Raw genomic sequence first — 22,245 nt, 5'->3', positions numbered from 1 at the left:
TCCCCCTTGACAGAGGTGATCGGTTACATGTATAATGCAGTTACTAGAAAACATGTGGTCAAGATTATAGAGGTCATGATAGGACAAAGGCAGTCAAGGTCAAGAATGTTGGCAACATGGTTTATTGAGAGGGACTTGTTACAAGACCCGTGTTAGGGAACTGGAGCTGGATGAACTTCGGATCATTTGGGAGGTTGAGGCAGACAAAGATAGGAATTTCAGGGAGATAGTTACACCTAAAAGTCAGGAGGCAGGTAGCTGGGTGACAGTTAGGAAAGGGAAGGGGATTAGACAGAAGGAGCAGAGCACCCCTGTGGCAATTCCCATCAACAATAAGTATACCATTCTGGATACTGCTGGTGGGGACGACCTACCAGGGACAAGTTGTAGTGGTCGAGTCTCTGGCACCGAGGTGGGACCCCCATCTCAGATAGGAGGGAGGGTAAAGAGGAGAGCAGTAGTGATAGGGGATTCAATAGTTAGGGGAACAGATAGGAGATTCTGTGGGAGAGATCGAGAATGCTGGATGGTCAGTTGCCTCCCTGGTGCCAGGGTCCGTGATATCTCAGATCGAGTTCTTGATATTCTCTGGAGGGAGGGTGAGCAGCCAGATGTCGTGGTCCATGTTGGGACCAATGACATGGATAGGAAGAAGGAAGAGGTCCTGCAAAGAGAGTTTAGGGAATTAGGTGCAAAGTTAAAGGACAGGACCTCCAAGGTTGCAATCTCAAGATTGCTACCAGTGCCACGTGCTAGTGAGGCTAGGAATAGGAGGATCATGCAGCTAAATACGTGGCTAAGGAGTCGGTGCAGGAGGGAGAGCTTCAGGTTTCTGGATAATTGGGCTTTGTTCCAGGGAAAGGTGGGATCTGTTCCGAAGGGACGGTTTACACCTGAACTGGAAGGGGACTAACATACTTGCAGGTAGGTTTGCTAGTGCTGCTCCGGTGGGTTTAAACTAGATTTGCAGGGGGAGGGGAACCAGAGTGTTAGAGAGGAAAGTGAGGAGGAAAATGATCGTGCGAGGTCTGCAGGTATGGACGGAAATCAAAGGTTTGTACATGATAGTAATGTTCTCAGGTGCATCTATTTCAATGCAAGGAGTATTGTAGGTAAGGCGGATGAGCTTAGGGCGTGGATTGGCACGTGGGATTACGATGTTATTGCTATTAGTGAGACATGGTTGCAGGAGGGGCAGGACTGGCAGCTTAATGTTCCAGGGCTTCCGTTGTTTCAGACGTGATAGAGGGGGAGGGATGAAAGGGGGAGGAGTGGCATTACTGGTAAGGGAACACATCACAGCTGTGTGTAGACAGGACAGCCCGGAGGGCTCGTCTACAGAGGCCATATGGGTGGAGCTGAGGAACAGGAAAGGTGTGGCTACACTAATAGGGTTGTATTATAGACCACACAATAGTCAGAGAGAATTGGAGGAACAAATCTGTAGGGAGATAGCAGACCGATGTAAGAAACAGAAAGTTGTAAGAGTTGGGGATTTTAACCTTCCACATATTGACTGGGACTGCCACACTGCAAAAGGGTTGGATGGCTTGGAATTTGTCAAATGTGTTCAGGAAAGTTTTCTAAATCAATATATAGAGGTACCAACGAGAGAGAATGCAATACTTGATCTCCTATTAGGGAACCAGGCAGGTCAGGTGACAGAAGTATGTGCAGGTGAGCATTTTGGGTCCAATGACCATAATGCAATTAGTTTAGATAATTATGGATAAGGATAGGTCTGGTCCTCAAGTGGAGGTTCTAAATTGGAGAAAGGCCAATTTTGTGGAAATGAGAAAGGATCTAGGTAGGGTGGATTGGGATAAGTTATTTTCTGGCAAGGATGTGCTCAGTAAATGGAAAGCCTTCAAAGACGAAATTTTGAGAGTGCAGACTTTGTATGTTCCTGTCAGGATTAAAGGCAAAGGTGACAAGCATAGGGAATCTTGATTTTCAAGGGATATTGGTGAGCTGGTTAAGAAAAAGAGAGGTGTATAGCAGGTATAGGCAACTAGGAATGGATGAGGTACTTGAAGAGTATAGGAAGTGTTAGAAAATACTAAAAAAAGAAATCAGGAAGGCAAAAAGACATGAGGTTACTTTGGCAGATAATGTGAAGGTAAACCCAAAGGGTTTCTACAGGTATATTAAGAGCAAAAGTTTAGTAAGAGACAGAATTGGTCCCCTAGAAGATCAGAGTGGTCGTATATGTGTGGAGCCTCAGGAGATGGGGGAGGTCTTAAACAGTTTTTTTGCATCAGTATTTACTCAGTAAACTGGCATCGTGGATATGGAAGGAAGGCAAACAAGCACTAGTGTCATGGAACATACAGAGATCAAAAAGGAGGTACTTGATGCTTTACAGTGAATAAAGGTAGATAAATCCCCAGGGCCTGACAAGATATTTCCTCAGACCTTGAGAGAGACTAGTGTAGAAATTGCGGGGGCCCTGGAAGATATATTTAAAATGTCCTTAGCCACGGGTGCGGTGCCAGAGGACTGGAGGATAGCTCATGTTGTTCCATTGTTTAAGAAAGGCTCGAAGAGTAAACCAGGTAATTACAGGCCAGTGAGCCTGACATCAGTAGTGGGTAAATTATTGGAAGGTGTTCTGAGAGATAGGACATATAAGTATTTGGACAGCCTAGGGTTGATTAAGGATAGTCAGCATGGCTTTGTGCGTGGTAGATAGTGTTGAACAAATCTTGGGAGTTTTTTTTGAGGAGGTCACTAAGAAAGTAGATGAAGGTAAGGCTGTGGATGTTGTCTACATGGACTTTAGTAAGGCCTTTGACAAGGTCCCACATGGGAGATTAGTTCAGAAGGTTCAGTCAATGGGTATCCATGGAAAGGTTGTAAACTGGATTCGAAATTGGCTGTGTGGGAGAAGACAGAGAGTGGTTGTGGATGGTTGTTTCTCAGATTGGAGGCTTGTGACTAGTGGTGTGCCTCAGGGATCTGTGTTGGGGCCATTGTTGTTTGTGGTATATATCAATGATCTAGACGATAATGTGGTAAATTGGATTAGTAAATTTGTGGATGACACTAAGATTGGAGGTGTAGTGGACAGTTAGGAAGGCTTTCAAAGCTTGCAGAAGGATCCGGACCAAATGGAAAAATGGTCCAGAAAATGGCAGATGGAATTTAATGCAGACAAGTGTGAGGTGTTGCATTTTGGAAGGTCAAATCAAGGGAGGACATACACAGTAAATGGTAGGGCACTGAGGAGTGCAGAGGAACAAAGGGATCTGGGAGTTCAGATACATAATTCCCTGAAAGTAGAGTCACAGGTAGACAGGGTTGTAAAGAAGGCTATTGGCATCCTGGCATTTATAAATCAAAGTATTGAGTATAGGAGTTGGAATGTTTTGGTGAGGTTGTGTAAGTCATTGGTGAGACCAAATTTAGAATATTGTGTGCAGTTCTGGTCGCCGAACTACAGGAAGGATGTCAGTAAGATTGAAAGAGTGCAGAGGAGATTTACAAGAATGTTGCCGGATCTTCAGGAGTTGAGTTACAGGGAAAGATTGAGCATGTTAGGACTTTATTCCTTGGAGCGGAGAAGAATGAGGGGAGATATGATAGAGGTTTATAAAATGATGAGGGGCATAGACAGGGTTAATGCAAGTAGGCTCTTTCCACCTAGATTAAGAGAGATAAGCACAAGAGGACATGGCTTTAGGATGAAAGGGGAAAGGTTTAGGGGGAACATTACAGGGAACTTCTTCACTCAAAGAGTGGTGGGAGTGTGGAATGGGCTGCCATCTGATGTGGTAAATGCAGGCTCGCTCTTAACTTTTAAGAGTAAATTGGATAGATACATGGACGAGAGAGGTCTGGAGGGGTATGGGCTGGGGGCAGGTAAATGGGACTAGCCAAATAATCTTTTGGCACTGACTTGAAGGGCCGAATGGTCTGTTTTCTGTGCTGTAGTTTTTCTATGGTTTCTAAGACCAGACAACAGTGAAATGAGAGGCGATAAAATGAAATGGAAAATGAAATTGTCCTACTAGGACTCAAGCTGTGCAAAGTTTAAAAACAAAATGGTGGCAGGATATTTTGAAGAAATTCAGAATGCAACAGGAAACATTTTTCTTCAAAATAGGAAACAAGAGCAGTGTAACAGTGTAGGTGCCTGAAGGGGAGGGCATCAGCACCTTATTAATGCAAGTCATCCAGGAGTGACTTGATGAGGACACAGCAGCATAGGAACAGTGCAAATTGCAGATAATTGGGAAATAAACAAACATCCTTATTTGGAAAACATTAAGGTGCAAAATGCATTTAGAAAGACCAGGTTCCAAATCTCTAGTTTGCATTATGACTAAAGAAAATAAGAAATTTAAAATCCTTCTCTAGTCTAGAACAAAAATAACCACAAAATTGTTCAGTAGCCAAAAAGAAAAAAAAATGTTCATGCAAGTGCAAAACAATGGCTCATATCTGGTCTATTAATGGACTGTGAAGCAAATGTAATGTTCCAGTACATGACCCTGAATGTGATGGAGGAAAATTCAGTCCAAGACTCCATAAGTCTCTACTTACAGTGGCGTGCAAAAGTTTGGGCACACCTGGTCAAAATTTCTGTTACTGTGAATAGCTAAGCGAGTAAAAGATGACCTGATTTCCAAAAGGCAGAAAGTTAAAGATGACACATTTCTTTAATATTTTAAGCAAGATTACTTTATTTCCACCGTTTCAAAATAACAACAAAGGAAAAGGGCCCAAAGCAAACATTTGGGCACCCTGCATGGTCAGTACTTAGTAACACCCCCTTTGGCAAGTATCACAGTTTGTAAACACTTGCTGCAGCCAGCTAAGAGTCTTTCAATTCTTGTTTGGGGGATTTTCACCCATTCTTCCTTGCAAAAGGCTTCTAGTTCTGTGAGATTCTTGGATGCACTGCTCTTTTGAGGTCTATCCACAGATTTTCAATGATGTTTAGGTTGGAGGACTGTAAGGGCCATGACAAAACCTTCAGCTTGTGCTTCTTGAGGTAGTCCATTGTGGATTTTGAGGTGTGTTTAGGATCCTGTTGTAGAAGCCATCCTCTTTTCATCTTCAGCGTTTTTATAGACGGTGTGATGTTTGCTTCCAGAATTTGCTGCTATTTAATTGAATTCATTCTTCCCTCTACAAGTGAAATGTTCCCTGTGCCACTGGCTGCAACACAAGCCCAAAGCATGATCGATCCACCCCCGTGCTTAACAGTTGGAGAGGTGTTCTTTTCATGAAATTCTGCACCCTTTTTACTCCAAACATACCTTTGCTCATTGTTGCCAAAAAGTTCTCTTTGAACTTCAGTCCACACGACGTGTTTCCAAAATGCATCAGGCTTGTTTAGATGTTCCTTTGCAAACTTCTGACGCTGAATTTTGTGGCGAGGACGCAGGAAAGGTTTTCTTCTGATGGCTCTTCCACGAAGGTCATATTTGTGCAAGTGTCGTTGCACAGTAGAACAGTGCACCACCACTCCAGAGTCTGCTAAATCTTCCTGAAGGTCTTTTGCAGTCAAACAGGGGTACTGATTTGTCTTTCTAGCAATCCTACAAGCAGTTCTCTTGGAAAGTTTTCTTGGTCTTCCAGACCTCAACTTGACCTCCACCATTCCTGTTAAATGCCATTTCTTAATTACATTATGAACTGAGGAAACAGCTACCTGAAAACGGTTTGCTATCTTATAGCCTTCTCCTGCTTTGTGGACATCATTTATTTTAATTTTCAGAGTGCTAGACAGCTGCTTAGAGGAGCCCATGGCTGCTGATTGTTGGGACAAGGTTTGAGGAGTCAGGGTATTTAATAAAGCTTTGAAATTTCTATCACCTGGCCTTTCCTAAGGATGACTGTGAACAAGCCATAGCCGTAACAAGCTAATGAAGGTCTGAGACCTTGGTAAAAGTTATCTGAGAGCTCAAATCTCTTGGGATGCCCAAACTTTTGCAAGGTGCTCCTTTCCTTTTTTCACTCTAAAATTGTAAGGAACAAAAATAGTACACTAATCTTGCTTAAAATGTTGAAAAGAATGTTTCATCTTTAACTCAATGACTTTTGGAGATCAGTTCATCTTCTACTCACTTAACTATTCACAGTAACAGAAATTTTGACCAGGGGTGCCCAAACTTCTGCATGAAAACAACCATAATATTCTTTAACCTTTAAGTTTCTATCATTTTAGTTGAACATTTTCAATGCATTTTATTTTGTTTCCTCTCTAATGACTCCAAGCACTGACATATGCATGTTCCAGTTATGAATAAAAATTATTAGCAATCCTAAACAGAATCATCTAGTTATTGCACAGTTATGATTGGCACTAGAGTCTAGCATTTCCCCACAATCCCATTGAAAATATCTTGAAAGGTTTCAATGGCAGCACCTAATAGCTACATGGAAGAGTATACATGGGATAAGTTAGACAAATAAATGTAGCCATTAATGCTTATTTATATGTGAAGTTGAAGTAGTAAACTGGTAAATGTAATTTGTACAACCCATCCTTGGAATATTACAAAATTTGCTTGTTTCCTTGTTACTGACACAAGAGATTAAAAAACAACAGAAGTGGAAATAAATTCTCAATTAAGACTGATTTCTAAATGCATTCACTGGCCATTAAGCATCTGGCATTCAGAAGATTTTACAAGGGAGGTGGTGGGTGGGGGGGAGGGGGGAGATGGTGGGGGTGGGGAGCGCAGTGGAGAAAACAATAAAGGCTTAAACAGTAACTGAGTTTCCCAAGATCACCTGGCTGTTTAAGTGTGCAATTTCTTTGCAGATTGTTTTGGGTGACCACCAAATTTTTTGAATACCTTTCTTATAGACACTATTGATCCTTTCCCAGAACTTTTTAAGAGCTCTTAGTGACCAGTGTTAACTGCTTCTAATTTACTGGATCACATTGTGAATTTTTATCCCTACTGTTTTTCTTGAACTTTGTGATGCCTTGCTAATCTCTTTAGCACTTTTTTTTGCTGTGTGGGATTTTGGACAAATGTAGGCTTTTTGTTTTAGAAGAAATACATCCTTTTCTCTTATTTGATGGATGCCTTTTTGTGCTTCATGGTGGTTGTTCTGTGTTTTGTTGTGGTAAACACCCTGGCCTTTTCTGTGTTTCTTTGGCCAAATGTGGACTTGTGACCAGACTTGCACTGAAAATTGGAGAAGGCAATGCATGTTGTGGGTTCCATTGAGATTACCAGATGATAGCAAGGGTTCTAGGCATGGTGAGCTTTGCAAGCCCTTTCCTAAAATAAGCCTTGTATACGTTGTGGGCTTGCTTAGAATCATACAGTACAGAAACTGTGCCCTCTACTACTATACTTCTCTGCCCTTGGAAAAAGGCCAACAATCTATCCCAATTCATACTTAGGATAATTATAATTTTATAGTCTCCCCTCAGCCTCCTATGGCCCAGTGAGAATAAACCCAGCCTATGCAATCTCTCCTTATAACTGCAGCCCTCCATTCCAGGCAACATCCTGATAAATCCTTCTGCACTCTATTGTTACCACATCCTTCCTATAGTGAGGTGATCAGAACTGTACGCAATCCTCCAAGTGCAATCTAAGCAATGTTTTGTACAGCTACAACATGGCGTCCCCTCTCTTATACTCCATGTCGCCGCCTATGAAGGCAAGTGTGCCGAATGCCTTCTTCACTACCCTATCCAGCTGTGTTACCAATTTTGGTGAGCTGTGGACAAGTGAAATCACTTCTGGGATTTTTGCAACAAGTACTGGATTTTATGGCAGATTTGCTGCTTTTACCTTTTTTTGACAGATGCTCAAGGTCTTGACTGCTTTTTTTTAAAGAAAATGCATATATAATGCACTCTATTTTAGAATTTTATTGGAGCGCGGAGCTTTTTTTGTTTTGAAAACTACTGCAAGTTTTCCTACTTTTCAGCAAAACTTAACATTCTTTTCTGGATATTTTCTGGTGAACATTCCAAGTTTTCTCCCCCCTCCCCCCCAGCCCGTTTTGCAGAAATGGACTCATTCTGAGATTAATCTCCCATTGTCCAGAACAAAATCCCAAATCTGCTCTTACTGTTTCACTTCCTTCTAATTTTTCCCCTCACTAGAACTTGCTCTTCACCAGTGGGCCCCTCCCATACATCTTCACAATTGCATTTTCTTTCTCCCTATTCCCAAGTTTTGTTTTCTGTCTCCACAGCTGAAATTGTTGGTGATGTCCTGGGCCTGAATCCTTCTGGAAACATACTGATTTTAAGGAAAGGAAAAGAAAAGTGGGGATAAAGAGGTTTAAATTTATAAAGTGCCAGAGAGAAAAAAATATCAACAATTCAAAATATTAAGATGCTGTGTCTTATTTCACTAAAATGAAACGTACTGTACAGACATGCATTGCTATTCAATACATATTTTGAACCCTGAATATTGAAAGTGAATGGATAGATTGTTCTGCAAATTAATTTTCTCCAATTTTAAAAAAAGTGAACAAGAGAATCAGGAATTTCAAAATGAATAACAAAGCTGACTTCTGACTAACTTAGAGGAATCAAGGACTATGAAAACCAATCCACTCATGAATGCATCATTTATGAATATTAGCAGACAAGAAAACTGCTAATTTCACATACACAAATTATTCATAGTTTCTCTATCTGAACAGTAGCACAAAACAGCTTCAGCTTTGTTAGCTGGAAAATTGAGGGAAACACGAGCAGATCCAGCATTTGAATCAGTTTTTTTTATATATAATGTTACTAATTTGAATATAAATAATTTGCACTCTATACTTCATCAGGCACAGCAATGCAAGTATCCAAGAGCAATCAGTACCTGAAGCTCTGCTTGCTTTTGTTTCAATTGCTCGTTCTCCTTCCTCATTTTATCTATTTGTTCTGTCAGTGTAAGTAGCACGTCAGGATCTTCCTTTTGGCCTTCCAAAAATTCCTCAGATCCAGCCTAATTTGCAACAGGATAGCTATGAGTTCAACGCTGACAATGAAGTTCATTTTCATTAAAAATTATTAATTTGCTAATGTTACTTATTTCCCTAACTTTAACTTCCATTCTACATTCCCTGAGTACATTGACTCCTACATACAACACCATTTGTCTGTTGATTTCATTGAAGGTACGATTACTTAAGAATGAGCCTCAATAGATAGTGTCATCAAATTATGTACTACACAGACAGCACACCAAGCCTAATTTACTTCCAGTAGGGATTGGTAGAGTGGATGGAAACAAACAACTTATGCCCAGGATACTGTCCAGAAGGACACCAATCTTTTAATCTTTTGGGTGGGGCTTGCCCCTCCTTTTCCCTAAAGTCTCCGCTCTGGAAGATTTGCAGCAAGACAAGTTTCTATTTATATTCCCAATGGTGGTCTCTGCTGACTGAAATCCTAGCCTTTGGGTTCTTTTAGTTCAAGTGCCCAGCCTCCTATTGGGACAGCTACTTTCCCACCGAGTTGAGGGGTATCCCTGGTCTATCAGAACCCCCACCTCAGCCTTGGAATGGAATTCTGCAGGACATTCAAGCAACTCATTCTTCCTATTTTCTAGCCAATTCAACCTCTCTCAGAATATACATTCAGGCTAAAACCTTGCTTATTAAATCAGTAATTCTAATGACTTTGTTGTTATCAATGTAGAAGTAGCAACTATTTAAATTACAGTGTACTTTAATAAATATGATCAACTTTCTGCATTAAGTGGAAGAACATGTTTTATTCTTGAGAAAAGATAGCTGCAGAACTTGATAAAGTCAACTAAGGTCAACTGTGTTTTCATAAGCAAGGCTAAATGAGCAAAACTGCCACTGGAAAACTTTTGTAATTCACAAAATCTGGAAAAATCAACTTTGCTCCAAGAGAAAAACTATTGCTCCACTGTCTGACTCAACCAACTATCTATGTGTAAGGCCAGAATTCATGAGTTCCTAATAATTTGGGGCTTGAAGTTGGGTGATTGGGGTAGTGGTGAGGAGGATCTGGTTGTGATAGCGAAGAAAACAGTGCAAGCACAAACTTGGGAGGGGGGAATACATTGGCATGAATGGTTGGTGGGTGGACAGATTGTATGATGAAGCTGGGAAGGGAAGGGGATAAAACAATTTAATTGACAGGGATTAGAAACAAACATGTAAACACATGCAACTGCCCAAAAGACCAAAAAAAGTCTCTAAATCCTGCAATTTTTCCCCCTAAAGTTTTTCCCAGAGGGACTACTCATCAATTACACCTATTCAACAAATTCATACACATTTCGAAAGTTACATTACAGTGAAAGCCATAATAGTATTCAACACGTTATAGTTTCACTGGGACATGGTATCAGAACTTGTACATCAGTTCTCTAATCAATGTGTTTTTTGAAATAGTGAATGCAGGTATGAATTACTCATTCCATATTCCAGTAAAATAGAATCAATGTTTCACAATTTTGAGACTTTATTACACTGAAGATTTCTTTCAGCTGGGAAGTTTACACACAATGTCTACGCATCATAATGGCTTAATGATGTTTGCTTACTACCCACCTTACTATCTACATACGACTCTTGATCCTTTTGACACTGAAAGAGATCATCCTTCACATCATTCAATTCATCTTCGTGGAGTTTTTTTACCATTTTCTGCTGTTCCTGTATTTGGGTCGTCCCTGCAATTAGCCAAAACAAAACATACATCGCACTATCAAAAACAGACTTTTAGATATTCCCTTACTAAAGCATTACTGGATGGTTACTAGATAAATACAAAAGGTCCCTCATTTACATGTATCACATGCAAGTGATGAAATAAATGCAATAATGAAACCCAAACAATATACACAACCAAACTTTGCTCAGATTTTCTTTATACAAACTAACAGTTGATATCTTACTAGCTATAACTTGCCCAGTCAAGTCATCACAACTTTTTACTTTAAACAAGCATTTAGCTTTTCACTTCCTTCAGCTTCAAATAATTATTTGCAAAATTGAAATTTCTTACTCAGTGCACACAAATTAAGCACTTTGCACATTAACAAATAATTATTTCTAGGAATAGATTTTTAAAAAAAAAACAGGAAGAGGGATTTCTTTTGAGCTCCAACTTTTGCAGATCATACAAGCTGTGCAAAATTATCACTATAAATAAAACAATGACCCACTAAAAATGTGCAGGCAGATATTAAACTACAAACACAAAATTGCTCTAAACTATTGACTAGATGGAATGTTAACTCTATTTCTCTCTCCACATTTGTGGCCCTTCTTACTGAATATTCCCAACATTTTCTGCTATATTTCAGATTGCCAACTAGCATGTTATTTGCATACACACAAAATTACATTTGAGAATGTTCACTTGCATTATCCAATTCTCTTTTTTTAATGTTAGGAATAACACTATATTGCAACTGCAATGTGATCCTCTGAGGTGGTGAACCATTTATTCCTTTACATATATACTGTACATGTCTTAACCTGCACAGGTAAAATCCATCCAGCACAAACTTCCCTATTCTACTTCAACTGATAAATTTCAACTTGAACCAATGATTTTTATATAAAGATTTTGTTCTGTTTTTTCCCTAATCTTTAAATATTCATTTTATGTTTTTAAAAGATGCACCTTAATTCATGCAATTTCTCCAAATGCAAGTGATACACACCTTTTTCCAGTCAACCTGAATTTCCGTTTCTGCTACCAAGATCCAGGCAGTCACCAACTAGACTTTTTTTTTGCCCACTTTAATATGAGATAATAACCCAGGAGGCAAACCTCTCATCCCTGTTCTTAAATCTTTGAGCATAATTCATAGCACTATTGTGTCATATTATCTTTATGCTTATAAATGCAGCTAGTCATACCCTTTAAATTTTGTTGTATTGAAAGAGGTCCATATTTAAATATTTGCAAATAGTCAGGGTTTCAAAAGTAATTTACACCAAAAAGCAGTGCATGTTAACATGGCATTGGAAAAATGCAAGTATAATCTTGTTTTACAAAATATATTTCAATGTCTATTTTCATTTAAAGCTCTTGTCAAGTTTCAAATAAATTGCCCAGATAACCAGAATAATTACGAATGAGGAATCGATTTAAAATGTGTACATGCAGTTCTCCAGTTCAATTCAATCACTGCACAGCTGATTTTACGTTTCCCTCTGATTTGCACAGATCTGTCACTCACATTGACGGGTGGAGGAAGAGAGCTTCAGTGGACATGCACAAAGTAAATGTTCAATACCTGATGCACACCAAGTAGTGGCATCACTTTTCTGGGGTGATGTGGGGATTTCACAGCATTTAATGGCACCCAAACTAACTTGGTTAATTTGGCTTTTAACATGGTTAAAAGGAGGATTAATTTGAAATGCACAATAAAGTCCTGAATTCTAAACTGATTTGTACAAAATGCAATATTCACTACAATAGTGAAGCATTAAATCCACAAGTGAAGTCAAACAAATAATTAATGAATTCAAATTTGAACTGCATTTAAACTCTATCTGCAATTAAGGATCAGGCTCAGTGGCAGTTTGCTTGATAGTCTAATCAAGAAAAATACCCTTCAATAAAGCACAAAACCATATACAGCAGGAGATCAGAGGCTGGATTCCAGGTGCACAAAGTTTGGCCTCAGATTTGGCCTCATTCCCCAGAGACTGGTAAAGATAGTTGAGGTACCAGAGAGCTGACAGCAACTATTGGAGGGCAAGGCAAAGAAACAAATGGGAAAAAATGTGAACGTTAAGTTGTAAATTATGTAGAATAAAAATTGGGAATACTGGAGACAAATGAATTTAGGTCACAGTTTGATTATTTTTCTCTAATTTAGTACCAGCTCTTGTGTACATTCTTTTTGAATGTGTCATGTTTCTTTAAAAAAAAGAAAATAATGCAAGTATCTTCTACTCAGAAATAATTTCAACAATACAGCTCAATGAGAATGGGAGTAATAAATCATGATTTTTCTTACTAAAGTAGACTGCAAATAAAAGCTGAAATCTAGTGGAACAGGTTTTATTAGATGTTGGCTTTAATCCTAGTTTGTCTGATAGGTCAGAAGGCTCCCCTACAAACTTCGAGGTTTACAGAATAAAGAAAGGGGCAACCTAACCAGCATCTGGTCTGCATGAAGTGCATATATCAAAAGAGCCCAGAAAAAATATGATAGAAAAAACTGATCTTCATGAGTGTATATAATGTGAGAGTGAATGCAAATTACTAGGGTAGAGCTAGTGCAGGAAATAAAATGTTGCTACACCAGAGAGAGAGATCACTTCATCAAGGTGAAAATAAACATGCCAGTAAGTGAGAGAGAAATTGAGTGCAAAAAGCATACAATTAAGAGCACTAACAGTACTTCCAAGTAATAAGCAATCCCCAGATGTACTCTCTTTTTGAAATTCTAAATATAAACTTAAAATACACATTTTAAAGCACATGTCTTTAAGAAAAAGTTTAATGGGGGCTATCAAGAGCAAGGATGGCCTTCTCATACTCCCCATTATTTCAAATGAGCTTCGTCTCACCCCTCTTCAGAGGCAACTGGCTGCCATCTTGAAAGTCTCCTAAACAGGGATCAAGTATTAAATTCGCAGATTAGTCTCAACCCCAAATGCACTTATTTCAACAGAGATGATACAAATACAAAAAAAATGCTAATACATGCGCAAGTTTAAAATCAGCTGTGTGCACACACACTTAGTTCAATATGATAAATGAAAGTGTAGCAATGTTGTTTCATTTACCATCACACTTCACATTCTTCTAGCCCCATGTAATGAAGTACACAGCAGTAAGGAATTCCAATTGGTGTAACGTTGTAAAACCTGGCCTATTGTTTTACAATGTTACACCAATAGGAATTCCCTTACTGATGTGTACTTTTGAAACATCTCATTCTCAGATTACCAAAATCAAATACATCATAACTCACTACTAATTGTAATTGTGCCCACAAAAGAATTATTACAGTTTTAAAATTAGTCTTTTGGGTGGGTATTTGGATTCATTACATGCAACTAAATAGGGAGGATAGGTGTTATTCATATAAAAAAAGCAAGCACAGGTCGTCCACAGGTTACGACAGGGCTCCGTTTCTGTCAACTGCTCACAACCTAAACAGTTCACAGGTTGCCAGAGGGCAGAAGCTGCTTGCAGTTGGCAAATCCATCCCGCCGGTCTCTCAAACGCTCGTTCATATGCATGGACTGTACACAAGTCAGGCGTTCTTAAACTGGGGAGGACCCGTATTCTTAAAATCATGACAAATCTAATACTGTGTTCAAATAATTAAAACACTAATATTAAAGATCCATTTAGTCACTTCAGAATTTATTTTTCTGGGCTTACATCTTTTTTGAGCATGCACTGATTCACACTACAGCTTAAGTGTACGTGTACGTTCCATTGAATGAATATAGTTTACAGAAATTGAAAACATTGCAACAAAACTTCATTTAGGAATGTCACTATATGATGATACAGCAACCTTCAAAAGATAAAAATGTATGCAAATCCAACCAAAACCTAATGGATAGGAATATTATTGGTTCACGCTATGATTTGTACCTAAAATTTCCCAAGTTCATCTTCACTTTTGCCCCCCCCCCCAAAAAACAAGTTGAACACAAATGGTCAAAAGCATTTTTCTTTCTTAAAAAAATCATGCATTGTACTTTTGCAGATATTCAAAGCACTCTCCTTATAAAAGTTCATGCACATACATTTAAAGTAAACCATCAAAAGTAAACATTAAGTGTGCAATCTAAAGATACTTTTTTTTGCATGCTACAGGAAATAAAAGATTTTGTCATACGTTACACCAACTAATTTCAATAAATATGTGCATGCTTAAGCAATGGAAGTTGAAAACAAAAGTGTTAGGGGTATTTGTTCTAAATGGCCAACCAACATTAAACCAAATTTTACATGCTCTGAATGCTTCCAGGTATACGACTCAAATCCTGATGTTCAATACAAAAAACCTCGTCTTAACTATAAGATTTATTAGTCACATGTGCATCGAAACACAGTGAAATGTGTCTTTTTGCGTTATTGTGAATGTTCTGGGGGCAGCCTACAAGTATTGGCATTCTTCCGGCACCAATATAGCATGCCCACAGCTCCTAACCTGTACGTCTTTGGAACGTGGGAGGAAACCAGAGCACCTGGAGGAAACCTATGCAGACATGGGGAGAACATACACACTCCTCACAGACAGTAGAAGGAATTGAACCCGGGTCACTGGCACTTAAATAGCATTACGCTAACTGCTACACTACCATGCCACACACATCATTGCTAGTTCAAATGGAAAACTGTTGTCAATACCATTTTATTTGTTTAAAAACAAAAGTGAATTATCTGGTATTATAGTACTGTATATTTGAAGAACTACCCTGATGCTTTGAATCAATGGGATGGGATGTAGACCTGATCTCCCCCGTTCCGGTTGCTATTAGGTAGAAAACCAAAATTCCACCATGTAAAAGGGTGCATTAAAAATTTTATGCTCTGAGATATCAGCAGAAAAATGGGGACAAGCAAAACATTTTTGGTATGCTGTACACTTTCCACAAACATACAAAAACAAAATAGGTGCCAACTGTGGAGTTTGCACATTCATGCTGTGACTGCGTAAGCTTCCTTGGGTAATCCAATTTTCTTTCATATCCAAAAAGGTAGGATAATTGGCCACTGTAAATTGACCGGAGTATACTGGTGAGTGGTAGAATCTGGGGGCTGTTGATGGGAATGTGAGGAGAATAAAATGGGATCAGTGTAGATGGATGGTTAATGGTCACAGAAGACTTGTTGGACCAAAGGTCTTGTTTCCATGTTGTATGACTCAGTTTCAAATTTCTGTACTGCATGCAGTTAAATAGCTGGAATTGTGTTGTTGTTCATTTCATCAAGAACAAATGAAGAATTTTCCTTTAAAACTAAGGCCATCTTCACATTCAAAATCTGAGAGCATTTAGAGCGATAAAACTTGCAGCATCAAGGAAGGTTTCAAATCGCTAGTTACCATTGCATTGCATGTAAATTTGATAAAATATTTCCCCCCAATTCTTATGGCTTTGGTTGTCGTACTCACTGCCTTTCTTACCTTCAAATTCACCTGGAAATACACAAAAAAAACTAACCATAAGCCACAATACAGAACACAATTGTGTGTCACAACATACCAGACTAAATGCATCATATTTAAAATCACACAACGTATCTGGAAGGTACAGAAGCTCAGTTCCCTGATCTCACAAGAATAACCATGTGACCATCCTTCCTTTTGTAGTTTGATTTACTGTTTAATCTCAAGAATGAAAGATTGTAATTTGTGTTAAAAGTATGCTCTGCAATAGTGACCATACCATTCACCTTCGTAATAAAAAGCACTTTCATTGCTTCTCTTTATTTTACCTTTCAAAGAATAAAACAAGGATATGCTAATAAACTGCTTCAGGAACCCAGTTACAAAGTATGGCAAAAATCTGCTGCACACAAGTTTGTAGTCTACTTTTCACACATCTCTTTGAAAATCCTCAAGATGGATATTTCCATTAAAGCTACATCTATTCATGGCCTTTACAAAAAAAATTTCCTATCATCCACCTTATGGCAACCAAAAACAACTGAGATATAGTAAAATATAGACACAAGAGACTGCAGTTGCTGGAATCTGAAGCAGATTGCTGCTGTAGCAAGATACAGTATGGTTTTCTGACCAATAAGTCATTCAGAAATAATTTCTCTACTTGGATGCCTTTATAAACCATAATAGTCTTATTTCCTGCCTTCTCCTTGAACTAATATTTTTTTTTAAACAAAGCTCTCATGCTTCCTAGATTGACAGACAAAGGACATGGTAAATGGCCTCTGAACAAAATGTAGCAGAATCAAAAAAATATATAGCTTGCTTTACTTCAGTTGGTGATACTATAAACTTAGAAAAAGGAAAGAAACATGAACTGGCGTAACCAGAAGATTGCACCAACTAAAGTTACAGAGCAATACTCTGTAACTTGCTCCTTCCCTCAACTCCACAACCCATGCAAAACCATTTAGTCTGGTTAGCCCTACACTCCTCTCCATTGTTCTGTCACTGTTTTCAGAAGCTTTCTGAAAATTTTCTTAACCATTTCATTCTCTTCCCATTTTCTCATCTGTGAAGCACCTTGAGGCACTTACTATGAGAAAAGAACAAGGTAACAGACTGAACTTACCATAAAAGTGCCCAAATCCCATGCTGAAAGCAATAACCAGTGCAAGTAAAATGCATTTATTCAGAGTGGTGTTGAAGCGGTGCTGCGGCTGCTGCTCTCCATCCACCACATCCTCCCCTGGCTTTTCCTCTGCTTCGGAAGAAGACAGAGTTCTTTTTCGAATACGTCGTCTCCTCAGAGTGGGGCTGGATTTACCACTGGTTTCATCACTACTTGATTCATCAATACTTCCTTCAACTGCAGATACTGAAAGAAACAAAACATTAAAGATTATGCAAGGTCCTGTATAATATCTACAATAGTGCATCTATGATTATTAATTTATTACACAAGTCAGTGATGCAATACAAAAAGCTATCTAAAAAGGTAAAATAAAAGCCTTCATCCCTGCATTTCAATTTATTCCAAATCCTACACTCTCCTTGAAAGATTAGTCAAGATTCTATTAAACCAGTTGGATCAGGTTATTGTCCTAGTCCACTGTGAACCAAGGAGTTTATAGAAGCCCATCACTAAATAGAGAACATTGGATACTTAATGTGACACCACTGCAGTCGCAAGAACAACCTGCCCTAGAAAGATAAAGCAATTTGCAGAGAGTGAGAATTGCTCTGCACATATCCGGTGGTATTCTGTGCAGAAAGTAGATCAGTTAATCTATCATGTGCATTTAGCACCTCTTGATTTCCCTCTCAAAACAAGGATCATGGAAAAGTGCCATTTCTTTTTCTCCCTGCATACAAAACACTTTAAAAAGTGAGTTACACAAGAAACAATAATTACACTATACATTCACTACAAATTTGTGGCAACATTTTTTAATCAACACATCATTGAGGCAAGGAACTTCCTTCCTCCTAGTGGTTTTCCTGCCCTATGAGGGAAGTATGTGAAATAGATGGGCTTCAAAAGGGAAATTTTAAGATTGGTATGGCAAGGATAGAGGAATATTTGAGCAAATTCTCGAGCATAAGGCATGACAGCAGAAGGCTTTGCAATTGTGGATGGATCACCGGGGGGGGGGGGGGGGGGGGGGGTGGGGGGGGGGGCGAGAAACAGCACAATGGTTATGATGTTGCAAATGGATCAGGATCATTATGTAAACAAGGGAAAGAACTTGAAATTTATTCATTGGGTGAAGGAGCAGAGAGACGAGAATAAGGAGTGGATGAGATTGAAAGTCTGCAAGACTGAAATGATAAATCACTAAACAGAGTACAAGATCAGTTGTAGTAACTTAAGTTATAAATAAGTTGGACATTATGTTGGATAGAACCTAGGGTATCCTGGGGATCAAAGTCATGTATAAGAGTTCCAGAGTGAGGGTGAAAAAGACAAGGAACATTTCAGGATCAGGTAATAAGTAGTTTAATAGTGAACATTAAGCTCAGTTCAGGATTGGGAACACAGATTTTGCACTGTGTGGTTCACCTCGAGATGAGCTGGGAGATGGAATTAGATGCAAATGCCCAACATTTGTTATTAAATTTTAATAGAATGGTTTTGGTTGGCTTCAGTGGGTCAAGTTAAAAAGCATAAACATCACTATTAGTCATCCTGGATAAGCAAAGCCAACTGGTTCAGTCTGATCATGTCACTTGGGAAAATCAGACAGCCAGACAGATGCTCTTTCAGCTAATCACTCAATTTTAGATGTTTTAAAATCTTACAAAGCTGCTTCAGCTTATTTTCTTTCACACAAACTTGAAGCAAAAACAATATACTTTGTTAAGTGCAGATAATCAACTTTTTGTGGCGACTCACCGTCTAGTCGGGCGAACCGGCTCAGCAGTCGGGTCGCGCAGCGTCGGAGCGACGAGGCCCAAGATGGCGGCGGGCCTCGTCTTTCCGAGCGACGGGGAGAACCCGCGCGCGGGAAAGTCCTGATGACGTAGGACTTACGTCATTACTGGTTGTTTTGGGCGGGAACATTCTCCCTTAAAGGGCCCGCGCAAGGCGGGAAAATAAACCAGTTCTGTTTGGCAATCCTCCGAGTAGAGTCTTGTTTTATTCCGCAGTAGCAACCGCTACATTGGTGACCCCGACGGTCCAAACAGCTTTTGGACCTGCGAAATGAACGACAGCGCAGCAGCCAACGCAGTGGCCCTCAAGCTGCCCACCTTTTGGTCACTTCGGCCCAGCGTCTGGTTTGACCAGGCCGAAGCGCAATTCCACCTTCGGCAGATCACCTCCAACTCCACGAAGTACTACCATGTGGTTAGCTCTCTGGACCAGGAGACAGCCGCCCAGGTTGGAGACTTCATCCAGTCGCCTCCGGAGGAAGATAAGTACCCGGCTTTCAAAGACCTTTTGATCCGGACCTTCGGCCTCTCCCGTTGTGAGCGCGCCGCCCGCCTGCTTCATCTGGATGGCCTGGGGGACAGATCCCCATCCGCTCTAATGAATGAGATGCTGGCATTGGCCGAGGGTCACAAGCCATGCCTGATGTTCGAACAGGCCTTCCTCGAACAGCTCCCCAATGACATCCACTTGTTGTTAGCTGACGCCGACTTCAGCAACCCCCGTGAGGTGGCCGCCCGGGCAGATGTCCTGTGGAGGGCCAAGCGCGAGAGCGGTTCGTCCGTCAGTCAAATCACCAGGCCGCGAGCCCAACACCCGCCTCGCCCAGCCCCAGCAACCGAGCAACCACGCCCCAGGAACGCAGACGACGACACGAGTGACCAGCTGTGCTTCTACCATCAGAGGTGGGGTGCGGAGGCCCGTCGATGCCACCCACCCTGCAAGTTTCAGGGAAACGCCAGGGCCAGCCACCGCTGATGGCTACGGCGGCTGGCCGCCGACAGAGCCCCCTATTCGCTCAGGACAAGAAATCTGGACGGCGTTTCCTCGTTGATACTGGAGTGGAGGTCAGTATTTTGCCCCCGACTGGCCACGACACTCGTGACAGGCCACCAGGTCCTCTACTCAATGCCGCCAACGGTACAATGATACGGTCTTTCGGCACCCGTACGCTTCAATTACACTTTGGCGGCAGCCGTTTTACCTGGACCTTTACCCTTGCCACCGTCGCCCGACCACTCCTAGGAGCCGATTTCCTTCGGGCCCACAACCTGTTAGTTGACCTGCGAAGGAAGCGGTTAGTCCACTCTAGCACTCTCCGGACCTATCCCGTGGGAGAAATCAGCCCACCAGCCCTGCACCTGGACTCCATTTCCCTTTCTGGCGACGATTTCGCCAAGCTCCTAGCTGAATTCCCATTGATTTTGGCACCTTCGTTTACAAACTCTAGGCCCACACACGGGATACGACACTACATCATTACCACAGGGCCACCCCTTCATGCCCGAGCACGACGATTACCTCCAGACAAGCTCCGCCTGGCAAAGGAAGAGTTCCGTCACATGGAGGAGCTGGGGATTGTTCGCAGGTCAGACAGCCCCTGGGCCTCCCCCCTGCACATGGTCCCCAAAGCCACCGGAGGGTGGAGGCCCTGCGGCGACTACCGCAGACTGAATGACGCCACCACCCCGGACCGCTATCCCATCCCTCACATCCAGGACTTCGCAGCGAACTTACACGGGGCCCGCATCTTTTCCAAAGTGGACCTTGTTAGGGGATACCACCAAATCCCGGTCCATCCGGATGACGTCCCCAAAACTGCGATTATCACCCCATTCGGCCTGTTCGAATTCCTTCGGATGCCGTTCGGCCTTAAGAACGCCACGCAGACCTTCCAGCGGCTGATGGACGTGGTTGGCCGAGACCTGGACTTCCTGTTCATTTACTTGGACGACATACTGATCGCCAGCCGTAACCGCCAGGAACACCTTTCCCACCTCCGCCAGCTGTATTCCCGCCTCCACGATTTCGGCCTCACGATCAACCTGTCCAAGTGCCAATTCGGACTTGACTCTATCGATTTCCTCGGCCACAAAATCACCAGCGATGGGGCAACACCCCTACCCGCCAAGGTGGATGCTATCCGCCATTTTGCCCGCCCTGACACAGTCAAAGGCCTACAGGAATTCCTTGGGATGGTCAACTTTTACCATCGTTTCATCCCTGCAGCAGCCCGTATCATGCGCCCTCTGTTCTCGCTGCTGGCTGGTAAGGGCAAGGACATCACCTGGACTGACGAGGCTGCGGCTGCTTTCGTTAAGGCCAAAGATGCCCTGGCAGACGCCACGATGCTGGTACACCCCAGGACTGACGTCCCGACTGCCCTCACGGTAGACGCGTCCAACACCGCAGTGGGTGGGGTACTGGAACAGCTACTCGAAGGCCGCTGGCAACCCTTGGCATTTTTCAGCAAGCACCTTAGACCGCCCGAACTGAAGTACAGCGCTTTTGATCGGGAACTTCTAGCGCTGTATCTGGCGGTCCGGCATTTCCGATACTTTCTAGAAGGCAGGCCTTTCACCGCTTTCACCGATCATAAGCCTCTGTCCTTTGCCTTCTCCAAAGTCTCCGATCCCTGGTCAGCTCGTCAGCAGAGACATTTATCCTACATTTCCGAGTTCACAACTGACATCCACCATGTCTCCGGAAAGGATAATGTCGTTGCTGATGCACTTTCCAGACCAACCATCCACAACCTATCCTTGGGTGTCGACTACACGGCCCTAGCTGACGCACAGCAAGCCGACGACGAACTGCCCAGCTACAGAACAGCAGTCTCGGGTCTGCAGCTCCGAGATTTCTTGGTTGGTCCAGGTCAGCGGACCCTACTTTGCGACGTTGCGACTGGTCAGCCCCGCCCTATAGTCCCTGCAGCCTGGCGGAGACACGTTTTTGACTCGGTACATGGGTTGGCGCACCCGTCCATCAGATCTACTGTCCGACTGGTCGCCAGCAAGTTTGTCTGGCATGGCCTGCGCAAACAGGTCAGTGAGTGGGCCAGGACTTGTCTGCACTGCCAGACGTCAAAAATCCAGCGACACACCAAGGTCCCACCACAGCAGTTCGAGCCTACCCGTAGGAGGTTCAACCACATACACGTCGACCTTGTGGGCCCTCTGCCGGTTTCAAGAGGAGCCCGGTACCTCCTTACCATCGTGGACCGGTTCACGAGGTGGCCTGAGGCAACCC

The 22,245-nt window shown here is 41.7% G+C and overlaps 1 protein-coding gene across 1 annotated transcript in view; it reads right to left on the bottom strand.

Annotated features, from left to right (window-relative positions):
• Window positions 1–22,245, bottom strand: part of ccpg1 (cell cycle progression 1) — a 60,662-nt gene that overhangs the window by 15,118 nt on the left and 23,299 nt on the right. Inside the window, exons 6-9 of the mRNA XM_052040657.1 lie at window positions 17,197–17,442; window positions 13,501–13,539; window positions 10,513–10,634; window positions 8,805–8,930 (exon numbers count right to left, since the gene is read on the bottom strand). Coding sequence (XP_051896617.1) covers window positions 8,805–8,930; window positions 10,513–10,634; window positions 13,501–13,539; window positions 17,197–17,442 — 533 coding nt within the window. The remainder of the gene's footprint in view (window positions 1–8,804; window positions 8,931–10,512; window positions 10,635–13,500; window positions 13,540–17,196; window positions 17,443–22,245) is intronic.

Source organism: Pristis pectinata, chromosome 28 (genome assembly GCF_009764475.1).
Source record: "Pristis pectinata isolate sPriPec2 chromosome 28, sPriPec2.1.pri, whole genome shotgun sequence".
Lineage (NCBI taxonomy): Eukaryota > Metazoa > Chordata > Chondrichthyes > Rhinopristiformes > Pristidae > Pristis > Pristis pectinata.
This window is presented reverse-complemented; position numbering and strand designations above follow the sequence as displayed.